This window comes from Girardinichthys multiradiatus, chromosome 3 (assembly GCF_021462225.1).
Source record: "Girardinichthys multiradiatus isolate DD_20200921_A chromosome 3, DD_fGirMul_XY1, whole genome shotgun sequence".
Classification (NCBI taxonomy): domain Eukaryota; kingdom Metazoa; phylum Chordata; class Actinopteri; order Cyprinodontiformes; family Goodeidae; genus Girardinichthys; species Girardinichthys multiradiatus.
The window spans coordinates 16,416,591-16,442,525 of NC_061796.1; the positions used below are offsets into that span (position 1 = coordinate 16,416,591).

The 25,935-nt window shown below is 40.2% G+C and overlaps 2 protein-coding genes and 1 long non-coding RNA gene across 7 annotated transcripts in view; all 3 read right to left on the reverse strand.

Annotated features, from left to right (window-relative positions):
* macf1b (microtubule actin crosslinking factor 1b) overlaps window positions 1-13,753 on the reverse strand; it is a 43,765-nt gene extending 30,012 nt beyond the window's left edge. The window contains exons 1-2 of the mRNA XM_047360482.1: window positions 13,304-13,753; window positions 12,321-12,423 (exon numbers count right to left, since the gene is read on the reverse strand). Coding sequence (XP_047216438.1) covers window positions 12,321-12,344 — 24 coding nt within the window. The 5' untranslated portion in view covers window positions 12,345-12,423; window positions 13,304-13,753. The remainder of the gene's footprint in view (window positions 1-12,320; window positions 12,424-13,303) is intronic.
* LOC124865424 lies at window positions 1,833-6,930 on the reverse strand. Of its 4 annotated transcripts, none has more exons than XR_007037584.1 (4): window positions 5,933-6,930; window positions 5,690-5,842; window positions 4,175-5,229; window positions 1,834-2,819 (listed from the first exon to the last, which is right to left on the reverse strand). It is a non-coding gene; the product is annotated as an uncharacterized LOC124865424 (long non-coding RNA). The 4 variants fall into 4 exon arrangements; XR_007037583.1 differs by having other exon boundaries at window positions 1,835-2,819; window positions 4,175-4,358; window positions 4,774-5,842; XR_007037585.1 differs by having other exon boundaries at window positions 1,916-1,963; window positions 2,036-2,819; window positions 4,175-5,842.
* Window positions 13,754-16,687: 2,934 nt separating the features above from the next.
* Window positions 16,688-25,935, reverse strand: part of LOC124865420 (plectin-like) — a 47,227-nt gene continuing 37,979 nt past the window's right edge. Inside the window, exons 32-34 of one of the 2 annotated variants that reach the window (XM_047360479.1) lie at window positions 17,920-24,908; window positions 17,595-17,711; window positions 16,688-17,445 (exon numbers count right to left, since the gene is read on the reverse strand). In XM_047360479.1, coding sequence (XP_047216435.1) covers window positions 18,729-24,908 — 6,180 coding nt within the window. In that variant the 3' untranslated portion in view covers window positions 16,688-17,445; window positions 17,595-17,711; window positions 17,920-18,728. The remainder of the gene's footprint in view (window positions 17,446-17,594; window positions 17,712-17,919; window positions 24,909-25,935) is intronic. The other variant, XM_047360478.1, reaches the window with a different exon arrangement.

Sequence of the window (25,935 nt, forward strand, 5' to 3'; positions counted from 1 at the left end):
TCTTCTGGTCATTTGAAAGGCTCATGTCTGCAGCCATTTAATGAGAAATTTAGGCCAACGTCCCCTGTTTACCCATTCTTTATCTGAGGGAAGCTGGCAGTGGTGAGGCAGTACTTTGCCAGTAAAGCATTGCTGTAAAACCATGACACATGGTCTCTGTTTTACATATGCTACAGGGCCCTCTGTTCTAATTTTATTTGTTGCCAAAAAATCTTTACTTTTCACAACAGATGTATGGAAACACTAAAGAGATGTGAGAAATGAAAATATAACCTGGTATACTGCTGGTAGTTAAGATTGGTAGTTTATGAAATCATTTTATTTGGTCTTGCGCAGATTTTAAAAAGGCACATGGTGCTGTGGTGCACTCAAGTCGGAAAATTGAAAGTGAGCTTTCAAATTAATTTAAATTCAATCTAGTGTCCACTGGGACACAAAATCTGATCATAGATCACATGCACCAAAGGGTGGAGGAAAATGATTAATTTTACAGACTTGTTTCCCCCCTCCCCTGCCATCTCACTCTTTTTATTGCCTTCAGATTAAATAAGACCTCAGCAACCCCTCCACAGAACATGGTAATTAGCCCTCTTCAGGAGTAATGAAAGAAGAGGGGGGCCCCCTTTCTAGGGTCAAACCAGAGGCACCATTCAACACGCACACTGTCATTTATCACAGAGAGAGGTTGCCTCCGTGAAGAGTGAATGAAAGGCTGACGGGCTTCCCCACTGGGTTCCTCTGGGCCTCCTTGGCTGCCTGGATACTGGAAATTATACTTGTGGATAAGAGGACGGTTTACCTACATAAGGATAGAAGAGTACAATCCATATCATCAGCTCTGCATTTTATTCAACTCATCCCATAAAAGATTTCAAGCCATAGGTCTGTTTTCTACAGAGAACAGACAGGCATGGGCAATAAAGTAGGCCCCATACTACCACAATTGCTAAGAAAATGGTTGAATAAAAAAGTCTTAAGGGGTAAATTTTATTTACAACTTAAATCAGAAAGAAGCCTGTTTATTTCCTGTTACCAGGATACAGTTCTTTAGTTGTTGGTCTGCTTGATTCACAGCAGAAAAACAATCCCCTCCTCCATAAAGGTTAGACATTGGGTCTAAGAGCAGGGGTGCTGTTTGTTAGCTGTCAACAAGGGAGACATCTTAAAGCAGAGAAGGTCTTTATGCTGAACCTCATCAGCAGGGAGGGCAGGAAGACAGAATGAACTTAACTTGTCAGGAAATTTCATTTTTACATGTAAATAATATTTTACACCTGGGTAAAAAGATAAGAGCACCCACACACTGTGCCTTGCAAGAGTTTCTGGACCTCGGAAAGTTTTTCATTCCTATTACAACAAAAAAAAAAAAAAAAAAAAAAAAAAAAACACAACTCTAAAGTACTTAGGGGAGATTTAATGTGATAGACCAAAACAAAGTACTTCATAATTGTACAGTGACAAAAATGGTATGTAGATTTAAAAAAAAATAAAAATAGTACATAAAAGCCATCTGAAAAATGTGGTATCCCTTTATTCTCACCCCCTGATTCAATACTGTACAACAAGCTTTCACACCTCCAGGATTGTTCTATACTTGCTTTGTTCACCTATGATTTGTTATTCTTCTTTGTAAAGTAGCTTAAGGTCAGTCAGACTGGATGTATAGCATCCATGAACTGCCATTTTTAAGTCATTCCACAGACTCAATTGCATTCAGGTCTAGACTTTGACTAGGACATTTCCACACATGAATATGTTTTCATCTAAATCAATTCATTTTTAACTCTGGCTGTGTTTTGTGAATATTTCATGTTTCCATTTCCCTGCTGAAGAAAACCATCCCCACAGCTTTCACAGCCTGAGACAGAGAACCCAAATTCAGCCAAACAAAGTGAAAAGTTAAGGTTTATTCAGTAACTCAGGATCAGAAAGCAGGAGAGCAGCAGTCAGCTTCCACGAATCACTGAAGACAGAGAGACGAGTTAGTGGCTGAATAAAACTCAGGACTTGCAAAGAGTTAGATAAAGCCACTAACCTTCTCAGTCTGGAAATGAGGCACAAAATCCAGAAGAGGATGTGATCCAGACAGTTAATGAGGAAGAATCCAACAGAATGAAGTCAGATTGCAGACTGATCCAAATCCACAGGGTAATCAGCTGAAGCTGTGACCAGAATACAGAGCTGCGATTGTCCTCTTGACAATAATTCCAGGTGGACTTGAGAGCCAGGCAGGCTCAGGCTGAATAAACCAGTGGCTCGGCTGGGGCGTAAATCCAGGGACAGAAACAGAGTTGAGTTCCAGGGCTAGAGGTGTGGGACAAGGGGCAGGCAAAGGCATGAAACCAGAGGCAGAAATCAGAGTCAAAATCCAGAAATCCAATCCGTCAGACAAGGGGCAGGCAGGAAGACAAAATCTGTGAGGCAAGGCAAAGTCAGAGAACGAGGTCAGAAAAGGAGATCAGTCAGGAAGGAATGCCCGAGACGGGACACCACGTAGGGTGAACTCTCATCGCACGAGGCAGACATAAATGAACAGCCACAGGATTGATGATCTTGGATATGGGAAAAGGTCCCACAAAATGAGGTGCCAGATTACGGGAGTCAACCAGAAGCAGGAGGTCCTTGGTGGACAGCCAAACCTTCTGTACCACTTGGTAGCTTGGAGCAGGGATTCTCTGACGATTTGCTGTGTGTGCCTGCACCTCCGACATCCTGATCATGATCCTTCTTGCCTTTCTCCAGATACACTGACATCTTAGGGCCATGGCCTGAGCAGAAGGAACCTCAGCTTCCTTCTCCTGGACTGTGAACAAGGGTGGCTGAAAACCAAACAGCTTTGAAAAGCCAGAAACCCCATAGCACTAGCCGGGAGGGTGTTGACAGAATATTCAACCCAGGGTAAATTTTGAGACCATTGTTGTGGAATTTTCTTATCAAAGTGGGTAGAAGTTGACTCATAACAAGAGAAAATCTGGACTTTGTCTTTATAAGTTTTATTCAAAGGCATTCAGCGTTTAAATGACTCTGTCACCAAGCAAGTCAGTTGAACAGAGCCCCGATCAACATTTACTCACAGTATTTATACCAGAACATGACAGTGTTATCTCAACTGCAAAGAGTCTGTGTTTTATGACCCAAACCCTTCTTAAGTTCAAAAGTGACAAGGTTATCTAGGAACAGACCTAACTACCCTTCCTGACATTGTCCTAAAGATGGGTCTGAATCATTAAACTTCTGATAATGGCTTTTACAGCTTCTTCCTCTAACACAGATGTTCTGAGGAGTAAAAAAGGTTCTACACTGAAATGCTTACTGCAAGAATTTCCATCACACCATTTTGTTGCGTCTGACTCAGTGCGCGAAGTTTGGTCTCCACCTCCTGGTTGGCCCTCTCAGTTTGTCCGTCCGACTGTGGGTAAAATCCTGAGGACAAACTGACTGTAATCCCCAGCAAGGAACAAAACTCTCTCCAGAAATATGACACGAACTGGGGCCCTCTGTCCAAGACAATGTCTGTGGTTATGCCGTGAAGGCAAAAAAACCTCACGTGCCAAAATGTCCCCCATTTCCTTGGCTGAAGGCAACTTCTTGAGAGGGACAAGGTGAACCATCTTTGAAAACCTGTCGATGACAGTTAGCAGAACTGTGGAGCCATTAGAAACTGGCAAACCTGTCACAAAGTCCATGGCTATGTGTGACCAGGAGCGAGGAGGAATAGGTAGTGGATGTAAGAGTCCAGCAGGAGGGCGACGAGAAGACTTTGCTTGGGAACATTGAGTACAGGCCGTGACGTAATCTGTAACATCTTTGATAAGAGATGGCCACGAAAACTGAGTCCGGACCATCTGCAACGTCCTGCTGATACCAGGATGACAGAACAGATGTGAATTATGGCATGAATTAAGTACCATGGGTACGAGGCGCTCCGGGACAAAACACCGGTCAGGTGGGCATAAAGTTGGGATAGGGAGGTCTTTGGTGGCATCTCTAATCTCTCCTTCCAACTCCAACATGGTGACAGAGTCTCACCGATTGCGGGAGAATAAACTCATCCTCCCCAGAGGCCTGTGACTCGGAGGGTTCCTGTATTCTGGACAGGGCGTCCAGTTTGGAATTTTTGATTCCAGGTCTAAAAGACAGAGAGAAGTTGAATCTTCCAAAAAATAAAGCCCACCTTGCCTGCCTGGGATTAAGGCACTTTGCTGATCTCAGGTACTCCAGGTTCTTATGATCTGTCCAAACAAGAAACGGTTCCTTAGCCCCCTCTAGCCAATGCCTCCACTCCTCGAGAGCCAACTTGACTGCCAGCAGTTCTCGGTCCCCCCACATCATAATTGCATTCTGCTTGGGACAAAGTCCTAGAAAAGAAGGCACATGGGTGAACACGATCATCACAACTTCTTTGGCTTAAGACTGCTCCAACCCTAGTGTTAGAGGTGTTGACCTCCACTATGAACTGTTTTTCGGGGTTAGGGGACCGTAGAACAGGAACAGACGTAAATAAATATTTGAGCTTGACAAATGCTCTTTCTGCCATCTCGTTCCATACAAACTTGACCTTAGATGTGAGGGTGTTAAGAGGGGCTACTACTAGGCTATAATGTCTGATAAAATGTCTGGAAAAGTTAACAAACCCCAGAAACCTTTGCAGCTGCTTGCACTCGGTAGGAGAAGGCCATTCCAAGACCTCCTTGACTTTGAAAGGATCCACAATGACTTGGTCAGGAGAAATAATGAATCCCAAGAATGAAGTGGTGGTGGTGTGAAACTTACACTTTTCAGCTTTGACACACAGGTGATTTTGAAGAAGACGGAGGAGAACGGCCCGAACATGACTTCAGTGAGTTTCCAGATCCTGGGAATAAATCAGAATGTCAAGGTAAACAAAAACAAACTGTCCAACCATGTCCCTCAGGACATCATTAACCAATGCCTGAAACACTGCAGGGGCATTAGTTAAACCAAAAGGCATTACGCAGTACTCATAGTGACCAGTGGGAGTGTTAAACGCCATCTTCCATTCGTCCCCCTCCTTGATGCAGACCAGGTGGTAATCGTTTCTCAAGTCTGGCTTGGAGAAAATCTTGGCGCCTTGAATCTGGTCAAAAGCAGTGTTCATGAGTGGTAGAGGGTATCGGTTCTTGATGGTGATGTCGTTTAGTCCCCTGTAGTCGATGCATGGTCTCAAGGAACCATCCTTCTTCCCCACAAAGAAGAAGCCTGCCCCTGCTGGAGAAGAAGGTCTGATTATACCACCCTTTAATGATTCATCGACATACTTCCTCATGGCTTGGTTCTCTGGTCCAGACAATGAATACAATCAACCCCTAGGGGGAGATGTGCCGGATAGGAGCTCAATGGCGCAGTCATAGGGTCTGTGAGGTGGAAGTGCCATGGGTCTGGACTTGTTGAAAACCTCCTTAAAAGCATAATATTCAGGAGGCACCTTAGACAAATCGGGGTATGTCTCCTCAATGTCATTTTCAGGAATGTTATCTGTGGTGGCAGAAGACAGACACGTGGCCGAGCAGGACTTAGCCCAGCCCAAAATCTATTTGGCTTGCCAGTCAATGTGGGGGTTGTGCTTTTGTAAACAGGTGGCCCCTAAAACAATGGGTAGTTTAGGCAAGTTGATGATCCTGAAAGTCACTTCATCCAAATGGTTGCCCCCCAGTGTGAGTTTGATTACCTCTGTTTTGTAGTGTGAACTGTTGATGCTATGACCATCCAAAGCCAGGACATAATGGGCGTCAGACGTGGGAAGGAGCTTGATGTCATGGTCCCTGGCGAACAACTCATCCATAAATTCTGTGTCTACCCCTGGGTCAATGAACACTGACACCTGATGAGAAGTAGAAGACACTTGAATGGTTGCAGGAAATGAGCATGAGGAGACAGACAGTTGGCTACGGCTCAGTAGAGTAATCCTCACCTCTACTGAGCCTGGGCTTTTAACGGACACTTGAAGGCAACATGACCCTGTCCACCACAATAAAAGCACAAGTTGTTTTTCCTTCGTCGATCGCGCTCCCCCACAGAAATCTTTGATCGACCCAACTGCATGGGCTCATGGTCATATCGGTGTTCAGAAGAGGGTGGAAGACCCTTGGGTTCTAGGTGGGGAACAGGACTGTGAACTGAGGAAGGTTTAACCTCCTTATGACGCCTCTCCCTCCTCCTTTCTGTGAGCCGTAAATCAATTTGGGTTACCAGGTCCTCAAGTTGGTGAATGGAGGCAGGGTAGTCCCAGGTAGCCAGTTCATCCTTGATGTTCTCATTAAGACCTTGCATGAAAGCATCCATTTGAGCATGCTCATTCCAATAACTGTCAGCTGCCAACAAATGAAAGTCAATGATATATGTGACACTTCTCTCTCCCTGTTTTATGGAGAGTAAACATCTGCCAGCCTCACGACTAGGAAACTGGGTTCCCTATAGAAATGGGTCAAAAACCCTGATGAGCTCCTTGGAAAATGCAGCATAAGAAGCACACGTGACCAAACCATTCTGCCACTCCACAGTGCCCCATTGCTTAGCCTTTCCAGATAGCAGAGAAATAACAAACGCCACCTTAGAGCGCTCAGAAGGGAACGAAGAAGGCTGAAGCTCAAAATGAATCTCACACCGAGTAAGAAAAGCACAGCACTGGTCAGGATCTCCCTTAAACAGCTCAAGAGGTGTGAGTCTAGGCTCTCTTACCACGGAGGAAACAGGCTGTGAGGGCACTGGCGTGGAGGGGCAGGAGTCATGGAGCGCAGCATAGAAATTATTTCCCCCATGCTGGAATCTAGACGGGCAATAGAGTAATAAACATTAGGGCGCCACTGCTGTGCTGGCGATGGGTCCATCTTTTGGCCAGATTTTACTATCACAGCCTGAGACAGAGAACCCAAATTCAGCCAAACACAAAGTGAAAAGTTAAGGTTTATTCAGTAACTCAGGATCAGAAAGCAGGAGAGCAGCAGTCAGCTTCCACGAATCACTGAAGACAGAGAGACGAGTTAGTGGCTGAATAAAACTCAGGACTTGCAAAGAGTTAGATAAAGCCACCAACCTTCTCAGTCTGGAAATGAGGCACAAAATCCAGAAGAGGATGTGATCCAGACAGTAAATGAGGAAGAATCCAACAGACTGAAGTCGGATTGCCGACTAATCCAAATCCACAGGGTAATCAGCTGAAGCTGTGACCGGAACACAGAGCTGCGATTGTCCTCTTGACAATAATTCCAGGCAGACTTGAGAGCCAGGCGGGCTCAGGCTGAATAAACCAGTGGCTTGGCTGGGGCATGAAACCAGAGGCAGAAAACAGAGTTGAATTCCAGAAATCCAATCCGTCAGAAAAGGGGCAGGCAGGAATACAAAATCCGTGAGACAAGGCAAGGTCAGAGAATGAGATCAGTCAGGAAGGAATGCTGGATAACTACTCACAAATGTTTTCGAAAATCTGGCACCATCTGCCTGTCAGAGGGCTGTATATAACTGCAGCTCCACAGGTGTATGGTATGACGGTGATTGTGCAGCAGCACAGCAGCAGACAGGTGAAGCAGATGAGTTGATTGCATGAGGGAGAGCAGAGCAGGCAGACAGGCAAGAATCATAACAACAGCATGATGCTATAGACATATATAGACCATATAGACATATAGACCAAAAGATTCAATTTGGGTCTTATCTGAGCAGAGCACCTTCTTCCACATGTCTGCTGTGTCCCCTACTTGACTTGTGGCAAACTTTAAATATGACTTATTTTGGCTTTCTTTCAACAATAGTTTCCATGCCAGTCTTCCATAAAGGGCAGATTAACAGAACTAATAGTTGTCCTGCCAACAAATTCTCCCACCTGAGCTATGGATTGCTTCAGGTCTTCCAGAGTTTCCGTGGACCTCTAAGCTTCTCTCGCCTGATCAGTCAGGTTTGCAGTTGTGAAAAACTCTTTCCATTTTCAGATGATGGATTGAACAGTGCTTCATGAGAACTTAAAAGCTTGGAATACTGTTATCCATGATGTGTCAACTGTGTTCCTTGGTGTTAATAAAACCTTTTCATTCCACTTCACAGTTATGCTCTAGCTTGTATGGGTCTATCGTATAAAATTACAAATAAACACATTAAACACATGTGCCAGTGCTTGCCTTGTCCTAGGAATCAGGTGTGTGATTCTCCTGTATATTGCAGTAGTGTGTGCACTGGGGGCTGCCGAAGGATGTTGTCATTTATAAAAACGAACGAGTCCCTCTGGCTTAGACTGCAACCAGCAGTCCTGCAGACTCATAGCATTACCATGACAAAGGCCTGTGGTTGGATGCAGCATGATAAAAGCCTAGTACAGATAAAAAAGACACCCCCTTATTTCACACAGTCTCACTGGGGGTTAAAGCGCTGCAACATTTTTACTTTGTATCGCTGCATGCCTTTACGTTTTATATCCGTTCCCAAGGAAATGGAGCTGTCTGTAAATGCACCAGATAAAAGCAATGTTTAACTAAGATGATGCTATATTGAAAATGATTTTTGATAGGACATTTCCTGAGACAGCTTCTAGAAGTGTAAGAGGTCACAGGGCAGTATTTTAATGTAGTATTTTACCACAGACTTTTTCCCACAATTGATAATCCCAGTTATTCCCGCAGAATAATAAATCACTTAAACTCAACTGCACTAAAGAAAAATCTACGCGATAACCGAATTTTCCTTCAGTGATTATACATCAAACACTCCTGTTCAGAATTCATGAAGGAAAGTAACACTAACTTTCACAAAATCACCAATCGCTATCTCCATTCTCACATCAGTGGATATCTGTATCCACTGTCAATGGTTACAGATAACGAGCAGGATCTGATATCAATTTTTTCACACCGCATCAACAAAGTGAAAACAACTGTTATTACAAAGCTTAAATAATTTATTTGGCCTCAATAAAGCCTACAATCCTGAAAGACAAGATTTTATAAACAGCACTGCCAACAGTAGTGCTACAGACTCTCCCACCTGAGCTGTGAATCTCTGTAACTCCTACAGAGTTACCATGGACCTTTGATTAATACTCTCCTTACTCTGCAAGTTAACATAGGTGGACAGCCATGTCTTGGCAGGTTTGCAGTTGCACCATACTGTTTCCCTTTTCAGATGATGGATTGAACAGGGTTCCATTAAATAAAAACATGGCTTGTAAAGCCAATTGGTTGCATTAGATTTCATTTAAAGGCACTAAAAGTTTTTTATTTAAATTTGATTTTTATAAAAGAAAAATGAGAACCAGGCATCCTTTCTTTCCACTTCACAATTATACTTAACTTCAGACTGACCTATCAAAAAAAACATCCCATTAAAATATATTAAAGTTTGTTGTTGTTATGTGATAAAATTTGAAAAAGTTCAAATGATAATATTTTGTCAAAGCACTACAAAGAGTATAGAATAATCAAGTTCCAAATCTTAATCAGTTTGGAGTTTACAGTTATACCCAAGCATCCCCACAGCATGATGATGCCAGCACAATGTTTGATGGTGTAGAAGGTGTGTCCGTGGCTGTGCCCTGTGTTATAGTAGACATACCCATACTTAGTGTGACCAGTAGATCAATGTACAAAAATGTAATCTTTGCAACCGATACTGATACAACCAGTGTTTCTGAAGCAAATGTTTTAAATCAGTAACCACAGCTAGGTTGTCACCATAGTTGCTCGCCCAGAATTACACTGCAGTGTTTAACCACCCTAACAAATATATTGGCTGTTGCCAGCTGTGACAAGTCTCCACAAACAGTGGTTATAAATAACTGTGACCATGGTGGAAGTGTTTGTGTCCAATAAATATCTACATAGTTAAAACTGAGCAGTTTCACAGAAAAGATCCTGCCTTTTTTCTACCCTTTAGCCTCTTTCCCTCATCTGTGTCTGATGTCTTTTCAGTGTGCTCAATCATGTGTGCACAGGGCCTCCAGTGCAAGGGACTTCTCTAGCCTGGCTCTCCCATCCAGGCACAATAGAGCCTGACTTCCCAGTCCCTGTTTCCCCCTGTTGCCTAAAGAAGTCTATCTGCAGGAGTGGAGAAGGAACACTATAGAACACTCATGAGTGTTACAGAAACGGTCATGTTCTCTTTGCATTTATTTCAGCAGACAGTTAAAAATGTTGCTTCTGAGGCCAGTTCTGCTGAAGGTCAATAGCTTAGCATTTCACTATCCTCTTTTTTTTCTCAGTGTCCTGTCTGGCAGAGTAGCAATCAAAATTAGTGTCTTAGTGCCAAGAAGAAGCCCAACAGATTTACTTTTACTAGCGGAGCATTACGGCTATTGCTTTAATACGCCGCTTGAAATATATATAAAACTTTATTAGAAACTGCTTTGGGATTATTTTAAATGCATTGGACCCCGATATGGAAATAAAAGGGAAAAAAGAAACAAGAAAGGGAGAGAGGTGGTGCAAAAAGGTAAAAGGGAGAGAAGGAGAGAAGAATTGAGGAGAGAAAGACGAATAAAGAGAATACAAGATAACACCCTAGAAGACTGCTTCTACACCTGCAGAAATGCATATTTAACAACAGCAATGTTACCGAAAAGTGCTCGGTAGTAATGAATGCAAGATGTATTTAGTGGCAACGGCAGCTGAGTATATAGTTTATCTGTATATATGTGCATCTGTAAACACCTGTATCTAAACACCTGTGGGTGCATGTGTGAGTGTGACTGTATATAAAATTTCTACATACGAATATTCAATAGCAGGTTTGAGGAGCCACAGACCTGCCCCCTAGAACCTGAGCCAGACACGGAGGAGATCAGAACCAAAGACATCCAAAGGCACCCCAGAGCTCAGGAACCCAGGAAGACCACCGCCTGAACTAATGCACCCCGCGCAAAAGAAGAGTATAGGGAAGTCCCAGATGAATCAGCCAGTAGCTACAGTACAGAAGGCAGCGACGAACCCACAGGCCCCCCCGGCAGCAGGTTTTGCTGGAGCAGATCCAGCCATGGACCCAGAGATCCGAGACCTAAGGGCACATTACCCCCCAGCAGAGGCCCAACAAAGCCAGGGGGCCCATGTCCCGCCAAGCAGCCATTGGGAGTGGGGTGTGTGTGTGTGTGTGCTAAGATGATACAGAAGATGGAGCAGTATGATTTTACTCTTACTGTGATAGGACAGAAATATCCATTATTGTCCCTGAGAAAATGTAAGAGACAGTGTGTGTGATCCTAACAGATGGGAACCATTCATTTGATTTCTGGTATTATCAAGACAATTTTTTATGTGGAGTACTATCAAGAAATAAAATGCTATAAAAAGAAGGTTTTTAAACCCCTTCAAACTATAAAACATTACACCACATAAAGACAGCAAACAGAAAGCTGATAGTAGAGCGCCAGTTAATTAAAGTGCAGCTTAATAAAACACCTTGAATAGATATTAAAAATGTTTTCCTTTACCAACTCTAATGCGTAATCAGTTTGAATTGCTCCCCAATGGGATTACAGCAGAATAAAGCACATAGGTGTATCATCTAGAACTGTGGTGACTGATATACACAGGGAAGCCAGCAAAAATATTAAACAGCATTAATCATCATATTTTAGTGACATAAAACCTAAAAATCTTAAAAATATGAAACATAAATAAAAAACAGCCTTTAGATTGTTTCCCAAAGTGGATAAGTGATTTTAAAAATACCTTTTTGGAAAAAGGACCCCTTCATTTCAATGTTGCAACACAGGAAAAAGATGTGGCAAGCAATTTTCTACCATCTATGCAGGAAACGTTGATGTGCTCAGAGTAGGTAAACAGGTTAACAGTCACTCCGTGGCTTGCTCAATGTAATTTAGGCTATTCCGATCAAACAGTTATTAAGTGGAAAGTGCATATGTTACATCACTACATCAGAATAACAATGATGGACAGAACCAAGGTGTAAATTATAGGAACATACATGTCTTCAGAATTCTTATGTTTGAAATTACAGTTTTTGTTACAAGCAATCACTTCTCCACTGTAATGAATTATAGGAGAGCTGGTCTCTGAACAAAGCACTTCCATAGTTTGCCAGCTTGTTGGATCTCTATGCTACTTCCTCTTCCTCGGTGGATAAATAGCTCTTCAAAAAACAGAATGTGCAGAGACACATGGCAGGACTTCTAAAGGCATATAAAATGGCAATAAAATATACTACTTAATGGCAAACTAACAAACATGTAATGTATGCAATAAAAAAAAAATGTATTGAAAGATTGGATACAATAGCTTCAAACATGGCTTTTGACAAATGGATATGAGGGGAAAGAGAAATAAATGGAAAAAACCATAAGCACTGTAGACCTAACTGACCAGAGTAGGCAGCATCTTCTCCATGCTGTTGAGCCACTGCCTTACTGCTCTGATCTGACCCCTGAACTCACACTGCAATTTGCTCAAATCATCTGCTTCTCTCCTGAAACAGGGAAGAGAAAACACGAAGTAAACAAAGTAATTACATTTTAAATATTTCGGAAATGCAATGTGTGCATTAAAAAATACCATAAATCAACACAAATGTATTCTTTCATGAAATCAAGGTCTAAATTGGCCACTTCTTTAAACCATATAGTTTAAGTTCCCTATGTATGTTTAAACATGATAAAATCACATTAACTGTTTGCTTTAATATTATGATCTTTCTGAAAGAAATATGATCTTCTCCCTTCTTAACCGATCGACTGAAAGATTTAATTTGCTAGGCATTTGTTCTTTCTGCCAGGTGGATAGCTTAGTTGTTTTTTTCACAACGTTATTTACTTAGTTGTTGTTTTACTAAGTTTCTATTTTTTGTTTGATTGTTTAAAGCTGTATGATTACGGGGCTCTGTGTGGTGTAGAACTAGCAAGGCTGCCCCATGAACGGAGACTAGTTCTTGACACAGCTGTATGGGCTTCGATTCCTGACCTTGGGACCTTTGCTTCCCCTTTTTCTCTCTCTCTGCTCACTTCCTGTCTGAATACTGCAAAAAGGCCACTAGTACAATACAAACCTTTAAAAAAACTGTTTTACTTCTGTATTGACAGCTGTCTTTATGCCTCTGTTAAAATGCATAGATAATGGTCTACTAAAGTGATACTATCAGCAGTCATCACAGGATGATGGTTATGTTGAATCTGTCTTTTAGTGGCCACTTATAGTCCAACAGGCCTTCACTCCAGTGAAGAACTGCTTTTCAGAAGTGTGCCTGATGAAGCTAAACGTTTCATTTGTATGCATCAGTTTTTTAATTAACTCAAGTGATCTTTTCATTGTGTCAAGCAGAGAGGATTTCATGATATTTTAGAAAAGCATACCAGGTTTTCTGATCCTGTGATGTTGGTGATCCAGGCAAAGCAATTCCCACTTCCTGCAACAAACAATGGAAAAGTACAGTGCCATGCAAAGGTGTTGTCAAATGATAACCTGAAATTTCAATTGTTTTTATTAGGATTTTATGTGACTGACTGACACAAAGGAGTGCATGAAAGTGAATTAGAAGAAAACTGCTTCTTCCTTTTTTCTTTATTTTGATTTTGCAATTACTTATTGGGAATTTGAGCCTGCATTTGCATTCAACCCCACCCCACCACCACTTTCCCTGTCAGTACCATATAGCTTAACGTTTTGTTTGCATTTACAGCAACAAGTCTTTGGAGTATGTCTCTACTAACATTAAAAATCTAGACACTGTGAATATATACCATTCCATTTTAGCTTCTTCTATGTTTAGGGTTATTGTCCTACAGGAAGGTAAACCTTCGTCTCAGTCTTGAGTCTTTTGCAGCCTCTAACAGAATTATTGTTTGTGGACTGCCGTGTATTTACCTCCATCTCTCTTCTCATCAGCTCTTACCTCTTCCTTTATGTCACTCTCCCTTGTGATATAAAGCATTTCTGTAGCATCCATGGAGAGGAACAAAGACCTGTTGGGGTTATTCTACTAATAAACTTGTTCCGTGTATTTTAACTGTTGCTGGAGTCTTCACCTCACCAGTTTTTATGGATGACCATGTCTTGGAAGGTGTGCAGCAGTATTTGTGGACTAATGCTCTTCAGTAAAGCTCTGAGGTCTTCTTAGAACAACTGTATTTAAAGTGAGATTAAATTAGACACAGGTGGACTCTATTCAATGGATAGGGTGGTGTCTGAAAGCAACTGGTTGCAGTAGGTGTTATTTAGGAGAGTGTGTACAAATGTACTCCACACTTTGCAAGGTCTCTGTAAGGTCTGCAAGTCCAAAATTCTGCTGCCCGTGTCGTCACTAAATCTAAGAAAGTTGAGCACATCACCCTAGTTTTAAGGTCCTTACACTGTCTCAGTGTTTCTCAGAGAATAGACTTTAAATATTTATGTTAGTTTAAAAGCCACTGAAAGACTTGCCATCAAAACACACTAAAGATGTGTTGCCATTGTATCAAGCTCCCAGACCACTAAGGTCTTCTCGTTCAGGTCTACTCTGCATCCCCAGAATTAGAACCAAACATGGAGAAGCACCATTGTCCTTTATTAGTGTCCATTATTATGCCACGGCAATGTACGTTTTTTTTTTTTTTCTTATGTTTTGATTGTAGAAAGCACTTTGAATTGTATTATTGCTTAAATGTTCTGTACAAATAAACATGCCTCGCCTGCCACAACCCAAAATTGCCTTACAGTGTATTTTTTCCATAAAACAAATCTCAATAAATACATTGACAGATTTTGGTTGTAGAATGACAAATATAAAAAAAGTTGAAGGGGTGTGAAAACTTTTGCTTGACACTATGGATCTTGTAAGGTTATTACGATCTGTTTTTGTTGGCACTAGTTGTACCATTAGTGCTCTACTCTGTATGGAACTTTGTTTATGCCAAAGTGGATGGTGGAATGTTTGCTCTTACCTCCCTTCCCCATTGCTTTTGGTAACAGGCTCCAGCATCAAACTCGGAGACTAATGTTGACAAAGATGCCAGAATATGTAGGTGTCCAAGACACTTGGTATATGTGCATTTTGCAAAGTCTGAATATTTCTTCAGGGGCTTCAAGTCCATAAATTCATAGACTGAAATCAGAACTTGACCTTAAATATGATTCTATAAATATAAAAATAACAGTTTTAAAATGGACCTCATTTTATCATTAAAATGCAGTTACTCTTTTTGTAGACTCATGTTCATATCAACCAAAACAGTAAGGGTCAGGTTAAGTAGACTTCATTATGTTTCTTCCTTAAAAAGTGTTAGCCAGCCTAACAACGCCCCCATGTGGTCATCTGCTGCTTTTCCAAGCAACTGGTTTACGTCATTGGCAAGCCACTAGATTAAGCTGCAAAGATTATATAAATAAAGAGTTTATTTTATAGTTTATTTCTATATGGCCACTGGTTATCAGTTTCATAACATTAAGGGCTTATGTGAAGTGGCACAGATCATGATTTTACTTGGTCTTTATTACAGTTTTACTATAAAATTAATTTGGTTATATTTTCTAACTTGTGGTGAGATACCATTTAATAGAACAATATTAAAGCTGCTCTTTGTTGTTGTTCTAATTGTCTTTTTCTGGGGGGTTGGCTTTATTATTACGTTTGGTTTTGCTATGGGACTCTTTTGATCATTTGCACACATGCATAATTTTTTGATTTTAAGCTGATTAAAGATATTGTCTTTATCAGAATCAGGATCAGAAATTATCTCCAGTTTTGTGAATTCTTCTATTCAAGTTTTGAAGTATTTCAGCTGCTTCCTTTTAAGACCACCAGCCACAAGCAAGACAATTTATTTGCATCATCCCAGTTGGATTGTTTTTAAAACCTGAATTTAACACCATTCGTCAACACCATCTTATAGTTAAAATTTAATGGTAACTTTGCAAGGTACAATGTAAAACTACAAATTATTGAATGCAATGTGAACTTAGCCTACACATAGATAACAGAAATTACTACACTTGCAAGATTCCAATAGGGTTTTGTAATGCTAGATTTTTTACATCTGTCAACCATTGCTTTATGACTTTATTTCCTCTTGAAGCCACCAGGGGCCCCTGAGCAGAATATTATGTTTATGCCTCACACTGACTCCACATTTAGACACACGGAACAAGCATGAGTAAAGAGATGACCACAACTGAGAAATAAAGCTTTTGCAAGTAAAAAAAAAAAATCATTAACGATGTAAATTAAAAGGAAAACTTTCAAATCTGTACATTTGTTTGTTCCTTCCTAGCTTGCTTCATTTTTTTATTATTATTTCTTTGAGAAAGGTGCTGGTGGGATCTTTTTGCCTTATGATTTGTAATTTGGACAAAACTACTACCTCCATGATGCGTTCAAAAAACAAGCCTTATTGAAAGATTTTTATAACTGTTTATAGTAAAGGTGTAACAGGTAACTGTGGTGAAAAAACAATTACCTGATTCTGCATGCTGAAAAACACCAACTGATGTAGGAAGTGTTATATTTAAATTATGTAAATGTTTTAATCTTTATTAGAACCCACTACATTCAGATTTTAGACCTTAAATGTAACTTAAGACTTTCAAAACTGCTAGAGCAAGGTTCAGTTTTATTTGATATTATTAGATATTTTAAAAGTTAAGTTTTTACCTTACGTGTTTGCTTTCTATAAAGTTGATGTTCACTTACAAGAACTCTGTTGACACTTATAATTTCACGCATTACTTTTTACATTTTAACTTAATAGAATGTCAGTGAAAAATACCTGCAAATGTTTTTATTCTGTTGCATGAATGACAAGCGGCTCTTTTGCAGCATATTTATAGACAGCATAATGCTTTCTTCAAATACATCACAAATCTTTATTCTCATTTAAGCAATATTTGCACAAAGAAGCAAAATTAGTTTGTGATGCTAAACTTAAATGAGTTTAGAAAAAAGTTTACATTTTACATAAATGTTTCCACCTTATCTTAGCAAAGTAAGTAAAACATGCAAAGCACATTCATAACAAAAACAAATGATTAAAACTAATTAAAACAATACAAATCAGAAATGCATGGTATGAAAAAAGGCAAAATAAAACGAAGTGTTTTCAGGTTGCTGTGAAAATCTGTGTAAAAACATCAGGTAACAGGTGTAAATCAGACATAATGTATACATTCATGCAATTGAAATTATTGACATAAGCACTTTGGTTTAACTGATTTTACAATAAAAGTTCACATAAATATAATCAATGGACCAAATAGGCAAAAATGTGATTTTATTTCACTGAAGTGTCCCAATTTCAAGTCAAGGCTGTTGATGCAGAGGTGTATGTATACTGTGGGGGCACTAATTTCAACATATTCTAGCAGAAATATTACTATAATTTAATAATTATAATAATAATATCCCAAAAGCACACAACTAGAGAATGTTCGTAGAAAAAAGGCATCCCAAGATGAAGTTGACAGTTTCAGTTTTCCTCAAATGTGACACATGATGGTGGAACGAAGGGTATACTCAAAGGGAGATCTAGGAACAAATAAAAATGACTATAAAACACAACCAAAATAAACCAAACCATGAAATGCAGCAAAAAAGGAAAAAACAAACCAAACAGTTTGGGTTCTAGTTTTCCCAACAAGAATGACAATGTCTTGTGAAACTGCCGAGCGTTATACCTGCTTTTCTGTGCGAGGATGACATGAACTCACATTTCCATCAATAACAGGCGGGGTATGGACTCTGGCCAACTGAGTATCCATGCTTACATTTTGGAATCTGATTGATTGATCCATCTATAAAAAAGAAGATGATGAAAAAGAAAAAGCTGTATTAGGAGTTTTAAAGTTGAACAGACAGTTTACTGTAGTAGCCCATGAAATCTAAAGACAAATTTGTGTAATCTAGGCTCTCAGATATTTTCAAAATATATGAAAGAAAACAGAACATAACTTAGAACATTAATAAGGTATACTAATAAATAAAAAATTGTATTAAACTTACAAAATTCAAAAAATCAGGCAGCAGGTCTTTGAAGGTGAGGGCTGAGTGTGACATCATCTTGGGATTTGCCAGGAACACTTGATTGATGTTCAATTTGAGGAACCCAGAATTTGGATTTTGTACAACAATGAAGAAATGTACTTGCCCACTAATTATAAAATGCCGAAGGTAATGACAATGTAGAACTAGTTTCACAACAGTCTGAAAAACATCATAACATACTCTATACAAACATTTCAAAGCCTCAAAGGCATCCATTTGTTTTAGATAAAAACATTAAAACTGTTGACATTCAGTTTGTCATTACAACCAGTCAAAAAGCTATAAAACAGACAAAGAAATCCACGTAACTATGAATTTTAAAAACAAACCATGAATAGTGGAAAACTAATTTTGTTTGGTATGCTTACAGTATATATTAGTCTTGGAAAGAAGTAGTATACATCTATTGAACACTTGTAAAAAAACAAAAAGTATAGTCACTAAAAACAGCTGAAACATCATGCTTTGAAATTTGTCTTAGAAAATGTTGACTTGATAATCTGTTTTAAAGGATATTGATTTTACAGATTTTCAGTGAAGTGTGGTTACATCCTCATAAGAGAAGCAGTTGTTTACATAGTTACTATTCAAATATATAGAGAAGAAAATCCATAGTTTAGGCTATCTTAATTTGACCACATGCAATTATTAATAAATAAATAATATTTTTTTATACTGTAACTATTTTTCCTGTTAGAAATGCAGCTATAAAGTGCATTAGTACTATTGGTTCTTAATCAAAGGTTATCAGGAACAGCAATGGCTAATCAGTATCTGCGGCTGTAGTTGGATGCAGATGTGAAAGAGGAGGATGAGAAGTTCATGCTAAAGCCTGAGCCAGCATCAATGCTGCCTCTCCTGGAGCCTGATCGGGATCCAGTTCTTGAGCCGGTCCGAGAGCCATATGCAGATCCAGAGCCACTGGCATTGTAGGGACTGTATAGGCCTTTGCTAGACTGTGAGGAGGCCTCTAGAAGCCTCAAGCCAGTGCCTTCCTCCACCATGCTTCTGTCCATGGCATCTTTGAAAGAGATTTTCAATTTGGTTTTTGGGCACGTTAGATATTTTGAATAAGCACTGACATCTCTCAGTTTTTGGGCAGTACGAGCGTCAATTGTTCCTTTTCTAATGGACTCATCCAGACACACTCGGCCTGTGACATCAGGCTCAATAAGTCCACCTGTCAAATACTGAACCTCAAGGAAACGCTGACCAGCCTCATAATACAGCCAGCCTTTCTTCAGAGCCTGGGAAGCTGACATTTTCACTTTAGTTCTGGGGTCTTCAAATCCATTAAAAGCCTTTTGTGCCAGGTTAAGGCGATCAACCATAACCTTATCAACCAAGCCTTTCTCTGTAGCTTCAGTAACTGACAATTTATCTCCACTTATAGGGTCAAGAATTCCACCTGTGCAGGCTTGGGCCTCAAGCAGTCTTTGGCCTGTTATGTTGTCAACCAAGTTTCTGTGCATTGCCTCAGTCACTGAGACTTTCTCCAGTGTGTCTATGTCCAATATTCCAGCTATGGGACCTGTCTCTTCTGATGGGTCATTCCATATCACTGCAGGTGGTTTTGTGGATGGTATGGGGCTCATGGAAGTGGAGTAACTGGAACCAGTGGTGGAACCAAATGAGGATGAGCGTGAACGGAAGCCTCCCACACCTCCAGACAGCATGTCCGCAAACTCTGTAATGGACAGGTTCCCAGCTCTGTATGTCTGAAGAGCATTTTGGTCAATAAGTCCACGTGACATAGCATCATCAATGTCATACTGTCTGCCTGACCTTCTGTCAATGATTATAGATTTGACAGAGCCATCAGAGGAGGTCATTGTGATTTCTTCCCATTCACACTCCTGTTCAGAGAGCTCCAGGTAAGTTTGGTGGTCAATGAGTCCTTTCCGGTAGGCCTCATATACAGACATTTCTTTGCTTGTCTCTGGGTCTACAATGACAATTCTGCGTTTTCGGACCGATGATTTGGAGGAGGTCTTCCTTTCCCTCTTCTTTTCTTTCAGTAGCAGTAGCACCAGGCCAGTATCAGGATCTGTGATACACCTCTCCATAAGCTGAAGGTAGGTTAGATTTTCTTCAGTATTAGGATCAAAGAAGCCCTTAGTGTCATCAGATGGGTCAGTCAGAATCTCATTCATTTCTTCATCAAAGAAACCACGATTGTAGGCTACCTCGACTGGTAAACGGTGACTTTCTTCTGGGTCAATAATTCCACCAGTGGCAATCTGAGCTTCTAGCAGACGGATACCGTGATCTTTTAGGATGAGCCCCTTTTTCATGGCCTGAAACAAAGAGATTGTCTTTCCTGAGTAAGGATCTCTGTACCCAGTCACAGCTCGCTCAGCCGAGAGAAGCTTGTCTTTGAATTCAGGCCCTACAATTCCCATCTTTACTGCTTCATTTACAGTCAGTTTGAGGTTCTTAATTGGATCAATCACATATCCTGTGGCTGCCTGGGACTCGAGGAGTTCAAATGCAGTGCCTGGCCTGATCATGTTCTTCTTCATGGCCTGGTAAATTGATAGACGTTCTTTGGTGGTCTCCAAAAAGACACCAGCAATGCAGCCAGTTCCCTCAAGGTATCTTGAGAGTCTACTGCTAACCTCCTCCACTGAGAGAACACCTTCATTTAGTTGAGTTACAGTCTGCTGGTCAATAATCTGTGAGCGAACCAGCTCCTCCAATGTGATCTGTTTTCTCAAACCCTTGAGTGTTAGCCTCTTATCTCCCAGGGAGAGAAGGCGCAGTCCACCTTCTAGTTTGCATCTCTTTAGTAGCTGAGCATATGACACTTGCTCATCATTAACAGGATCAATGAAGCCCTTGACGTTATCTGTCAGTCTCTCATTGGTCTCTTTGTTGATATAACCCCTTTGCAAGGCAATGTCAGCTGGAAGATGGAACTGGAATTCTGGATCAATAATGCCTCCAGTAGCAGTTTGTGCCTCCAACATTTTCAGGGCATAATCCTCTGGAACAAGATCCTTTTTCATGGCCTGGAAAAGAGATACAACTTTGCCACTGTATGGATCCTTGTACCCAGTGACAGCTCTTTCAGCTGAAAGAAGTTTATCATGGATCTCGGGTCCAACAACTCCCTTACGGACAGCTTCATCAACAGTGAGCGTCTCATTCTTTACTGGATCAATAATAAAGCCTGTTGCTGCTTGTGCTTCTAGGAGACTGAGGCCTATTTCTGGTTTAAGAAAACCCTTTTTCATTGCCTGATATATGCTAAACTTGGAGCTTGAGTCTGTGGTGACACCAGCAACACAGCCTGTGCCATAGAGATACTGTTTTACACTGGTCATCTCCATTATATCACGAATATCTCTCCTGCCCTGTTTCAGAAGGTTGTATGTTTCCAGGTCAATGATGCGGGCACTGTAGAGTTCCTCAATCGTTATCATTCTTCTTATAGTCTTATATGACAGTGGACTGTCATTTCTGATAATTTCCCTTTGCTCCATTATCTCAATTATAATGACGATCATCCGTTCCTTTGTGATTTTACCAGAACGGTATTCTTCTAGGAGTTTCTGCCTCTCCTGTTCTGGAAGCAAATTTGAGTTCATGACATCCCACAGGTTCATTGGTTTATCAGCAAGGCCCTCAATTGGAATATCAATTTGGGTGTTGGTAAGATCACTCTGGGTTTGCTCCTCTGTATAAAGGTATGTCTTCTCCACAACAGTTGGAGACTGAGGTTTGGAGAGTGGAAGGATGTACAGGCCAGTGTCTTTATCTCTATGGCATTTGTCTTTAAGTTGCTTGTAGGATGCATTTTCATCAGTTTCTGGATCTGAGAAAGGCTTGTTTTCATCTGATGATTCAGACAAGGTTTTGGCAACTTCCTTACTGAAAATGTTCTTTTGGTATGCCACATCAGTTGGGACCCGGTGGCTGTTTACAGGATCAATGATTCCGCCACTGAACATCTGTGCTTGAAGCAGGGGTATGGCATGTTCTTTAAGTATAAGATCCTTTTGCATTGCTTCATAAAGGGAGATTTTCTTTCCCGTGAATGGATCCATGTAGCCAGTGACTGCTTTTTCTGCAGAAAGGAGTTTTTCATGGAGCTCTGGACCAACAACTCCTGCCTTCACTGCCTCATCTACTGAAAGACATTGGTTTTTTACCAGATCTACAATGAAACCAGTTGCAGCCTGAGCCTCAAGAAGCAAAAGGCCAGTGTTGTGCCTGATGAGCTTTTTCTTCATAGCCTGATAAATACTTATTTTTTCCTTTGTTGGCTCCAGGTAGATTCCAGCAATACTTTCAGTGCCCTGGAGGTATTTACTTACACTTGGATACTCACTGACTTTTTTAGGTGTTGTTTTGCCTTTTTGAAGGAGGCCCAAGGTTTCTTTGTCAATTATTTTGGAGTCAAACAAGTAGTCTGCAGAAACGTGATCTCTGAGCCCCTTAAAGCTGGACTGTTCCTTTTTCTTAGCTTCCTTTTCTTCCACAATTGTGATAATGATCTTGATAATCTTTTCAATAGTAACTTTTCCTGATCTAAACTGTCTAAGCAATTCGAGTCTCTGTTCTTCAGTGAGATAGTCAGAATTAATAATTTCCCAGAGTGTCATCTTTCTGCCCTTGAATGGTCCACAGTCAAGCTCCACAGTTGCCTGTGTCATAGCCTCTTTTGTCTGGGCTTCGGTGTATGTTGCTTCTTCTTTATCATTGATTGCTTCATCACTAAGTGGAAGAAGCTTAAGACCAGTTTTTTGGTCAGAAATACATCTCTCAAACAGCTGCGAGTATGTGACATTTTCTTTTGTGTTTGGATCAAAGAAACATTTAGTTTCATCTGTTTGACTGCTTAGACGCTGTTTCATTTCATCATCGAAATAATTTCTTATGCAAGCAACATCATAAGGTATATGATAGCTCTTCACTGGATCAATGATGCCACCACTGGTCATTTGGGCATCAAGTAGTCTGATACCTTGCTCTTTAGGAATCAGATCTTTCTTCATTGCTTGGAAGAGAGAGACAGTGTTTCCAGTGTAAGGATCTTTGTAACCAGTAACAGCTCTCTCTGCAGACAGGAGCTTTTCATGCAGCTCAGGACCAACAACCCCAGCTTTGACAGCCTCATCAACGGTATACTTTTTATCTTGAACAGGGTCAACCACATAACCTGTTCCTGCTTGAGCTTCAAGCATTTTGAAAGCAAGCTCAGCCCTCATCATGTCCCTCTTCATAGCTTGATAAAAGGACATTGTCTCCTTGGATGAGTCAATGAGTACCCCAGCTATGCAGTTTGTACCCTGGAGTGCTTTGTGAACTGGTTTCATTACCGAGACCTCCTTGGCTGACACGTTTCCCTTTAGCAATTTGTTATAAAGATCATTATCGATTACTTTGGATTCCAGGAGCTCACTGGCAGGAACAGCTGTTCTTAAACCATCAAAGGTAATTTCCTTCTTCTTCTCTTTCTCCTCAGCCACAGTAATAACAATCCTAATGATCTTTTCAATAGTTATTTTGCCCGTCTTGTACTGACGGAGAAGGTCCTTTTTCTGATCTTCAGTGAAGTACTCTGAGTTAATTATCTCCCAAATGGTGACAGTTTTACCCTTGAATCTTCCGAATGGCACAGACACAGTTGTTTTGCTGAAAACATCTTTAGTCTCTTCTTCAGTGTAAATACTCGAGCACTGAGCAGCTTTTTCTGTGATTGGTAGGAGTAACAGACCAGACCCCTGGTCAGCAGTGCATCTTGCTATAAGCTCAGAATATGTCAGTGGTTCCTGAGTGCTGGGGTCAAAGTATCCCTTTGTGTCATCCAATGGTTTTTCCATAACCTTGCTCATTTCAGCATCATACTGTCCCTGTTTGTAGGCGGTTTCATTGGGTACACGGTGACTGTGGACAGGGTCAATAATGCCACCAGTGGCAAGCTGGGCTTCAAGGACTCTTATGGCATGGTCACGATCTATCAGACCTTTCTTCATTGCTTCAAAAACAGAGATCTTTCCACTAGTGTAGGGATCTTTGTAGCCAACAACAGCCCTTTCAGCTGAAAGCATTTTGTCATGTAGTTCAGGGCCAATCAAACCTTCTTTGACTGCTTCATTAACAGAAAGTTTCTGATTCTTGATGGGGTCTAAGATGTATCCTGTGGCTGCCTGTGCTTCAAGAAGGATCATAGCTGTTCCAGGAGTGATTTTCTTTTCCTTGGATGCTTGATATATTGACAGTTTTTGATTAGTTGGTGTTAAAACACCAGCAATAGCATTCTTTCCTTTAAGAACTTGTTTTAGATTTTCAGTTTCACTAAGCTCCTGAACAGTGGTTTTGCCATCTTTAAGCATTTCAAACTCCTTCTTGGGTAAAAGACCCAGGTCATGGAGTCTGCTTGCTGGTACCTTATCACGGATGCCATCAAAAGCTAAAGGATCTGGTTTCTTTTCTACACCATCTACCATATCACTAGCAGTTTGACCATTGTAAATTGTCTTTGTTGTCTCAATCATTGTTACATGGACATGTTTGCCTGGAACTTTATTTGTCTCATTGTCTGTTTCTTTCTGGGCTTCTTCAAGCTGCTGTAATTTCTGACGAAGTTTCTGGTTCTCTTCTGCAAGAATTTGTTCTTGTTCTAATCTCTTTCTCTCTAGTTCTTGCATTTCTTTTTGCTTGTTAAGCATTTCTTGCTCTGCCTCTTTCTGTTTACTGAGTGCTGCATCCATGGTAGCTAGAAGGTTCTTCTTCTCCTCTTCCATCTGGCGTCTCTGGCGTTCTTGTTCATCTTTGAGAGCTTTTGCCTTCCTTACTTCCTCTTCAAACTGGCTCTCCAGTTTTTTCTTCTCTTCTTCAATAAGCTTCTCCTTCCTCAATAGCATCTCCTTTTCTGTCAAGAATGTCTGCTGAAGCATGGTCTTTTCATGCTCAATTTGTTTCTGTTGTGCATCAGCCATCTAATGGAAGAAAAAAGAAATAAAAAATTACAACTGGTTTATAGCGTTATTTTTTTTTGAAGCATTTTTGTTGATAAATCTATAATGAACAAGTTTTGTACAATGCACTCTGCTTATGCATTAGATTATCAAACAATCTCTTTACTAATGCTGATCACATCTAACACTAAATGGCAAGTTGAAGAAGGAAAGGTGGGGGGACTTTAGAGTTGAGGAGGATGCTGTGAGGTTTTAACATATGAGCTATGGAATGAGGTGCTTTGCTTTTGGTTTAGATCTTGTCATTCCCCCAAATTTGTATAATTTCTTAATGTCACAAAAATACAATGTGTTCTTTGTATAGTTGCTGCAATGTATTTTCCCCAAACATGTGTTTATTGTTTCCTTTTAAAAAAAAATTAGATAAACCTGCCCTCGACACTGAAAACCTAAAAAAAATATAACTACTTTTACTCAGAGTAACATTGCATAGACCCTGAGTAATGATTACATATTGTCTTTGGATTTTTTTGTATCACTTGAAATTCGATACAAACATACCAATATAAGTGGTTCATTTAATATATTTATAATAAAGCATGCCTTGGCATTTGAAAAATCCAAATCTATCAAAGTCTACCCCGAAGTCATGTGTAATAAGACATTCATTTTTGAAAATGTACATAAATATGCCACAGATCATATTCATATTTTGAAAAATTACTTTGTATGACTTAAACGTCAGAATAAAAACCTTCCACAATCTGTCAAGGGCATGTTTTGGATCATTGGGGTCGTCACTAACTGATTAAAAAAAAAAAAATTAGTCATGGCAACTATATGCAAACTGTTGATACATTAACATGTACAGGTCCTTCTCAAAATATTAGCATATTGTGATAAAGTTAATTATTTTCCATAATGTCATGATGAAAATTTAACATTCATATATTTTAGATTCATTGCACACTAACTGAAATATTTCAGGTCTTTTATTGTTTTAATACGGATAATTTTGGCATACAGCTCATGAAAACCCAAAATTCCT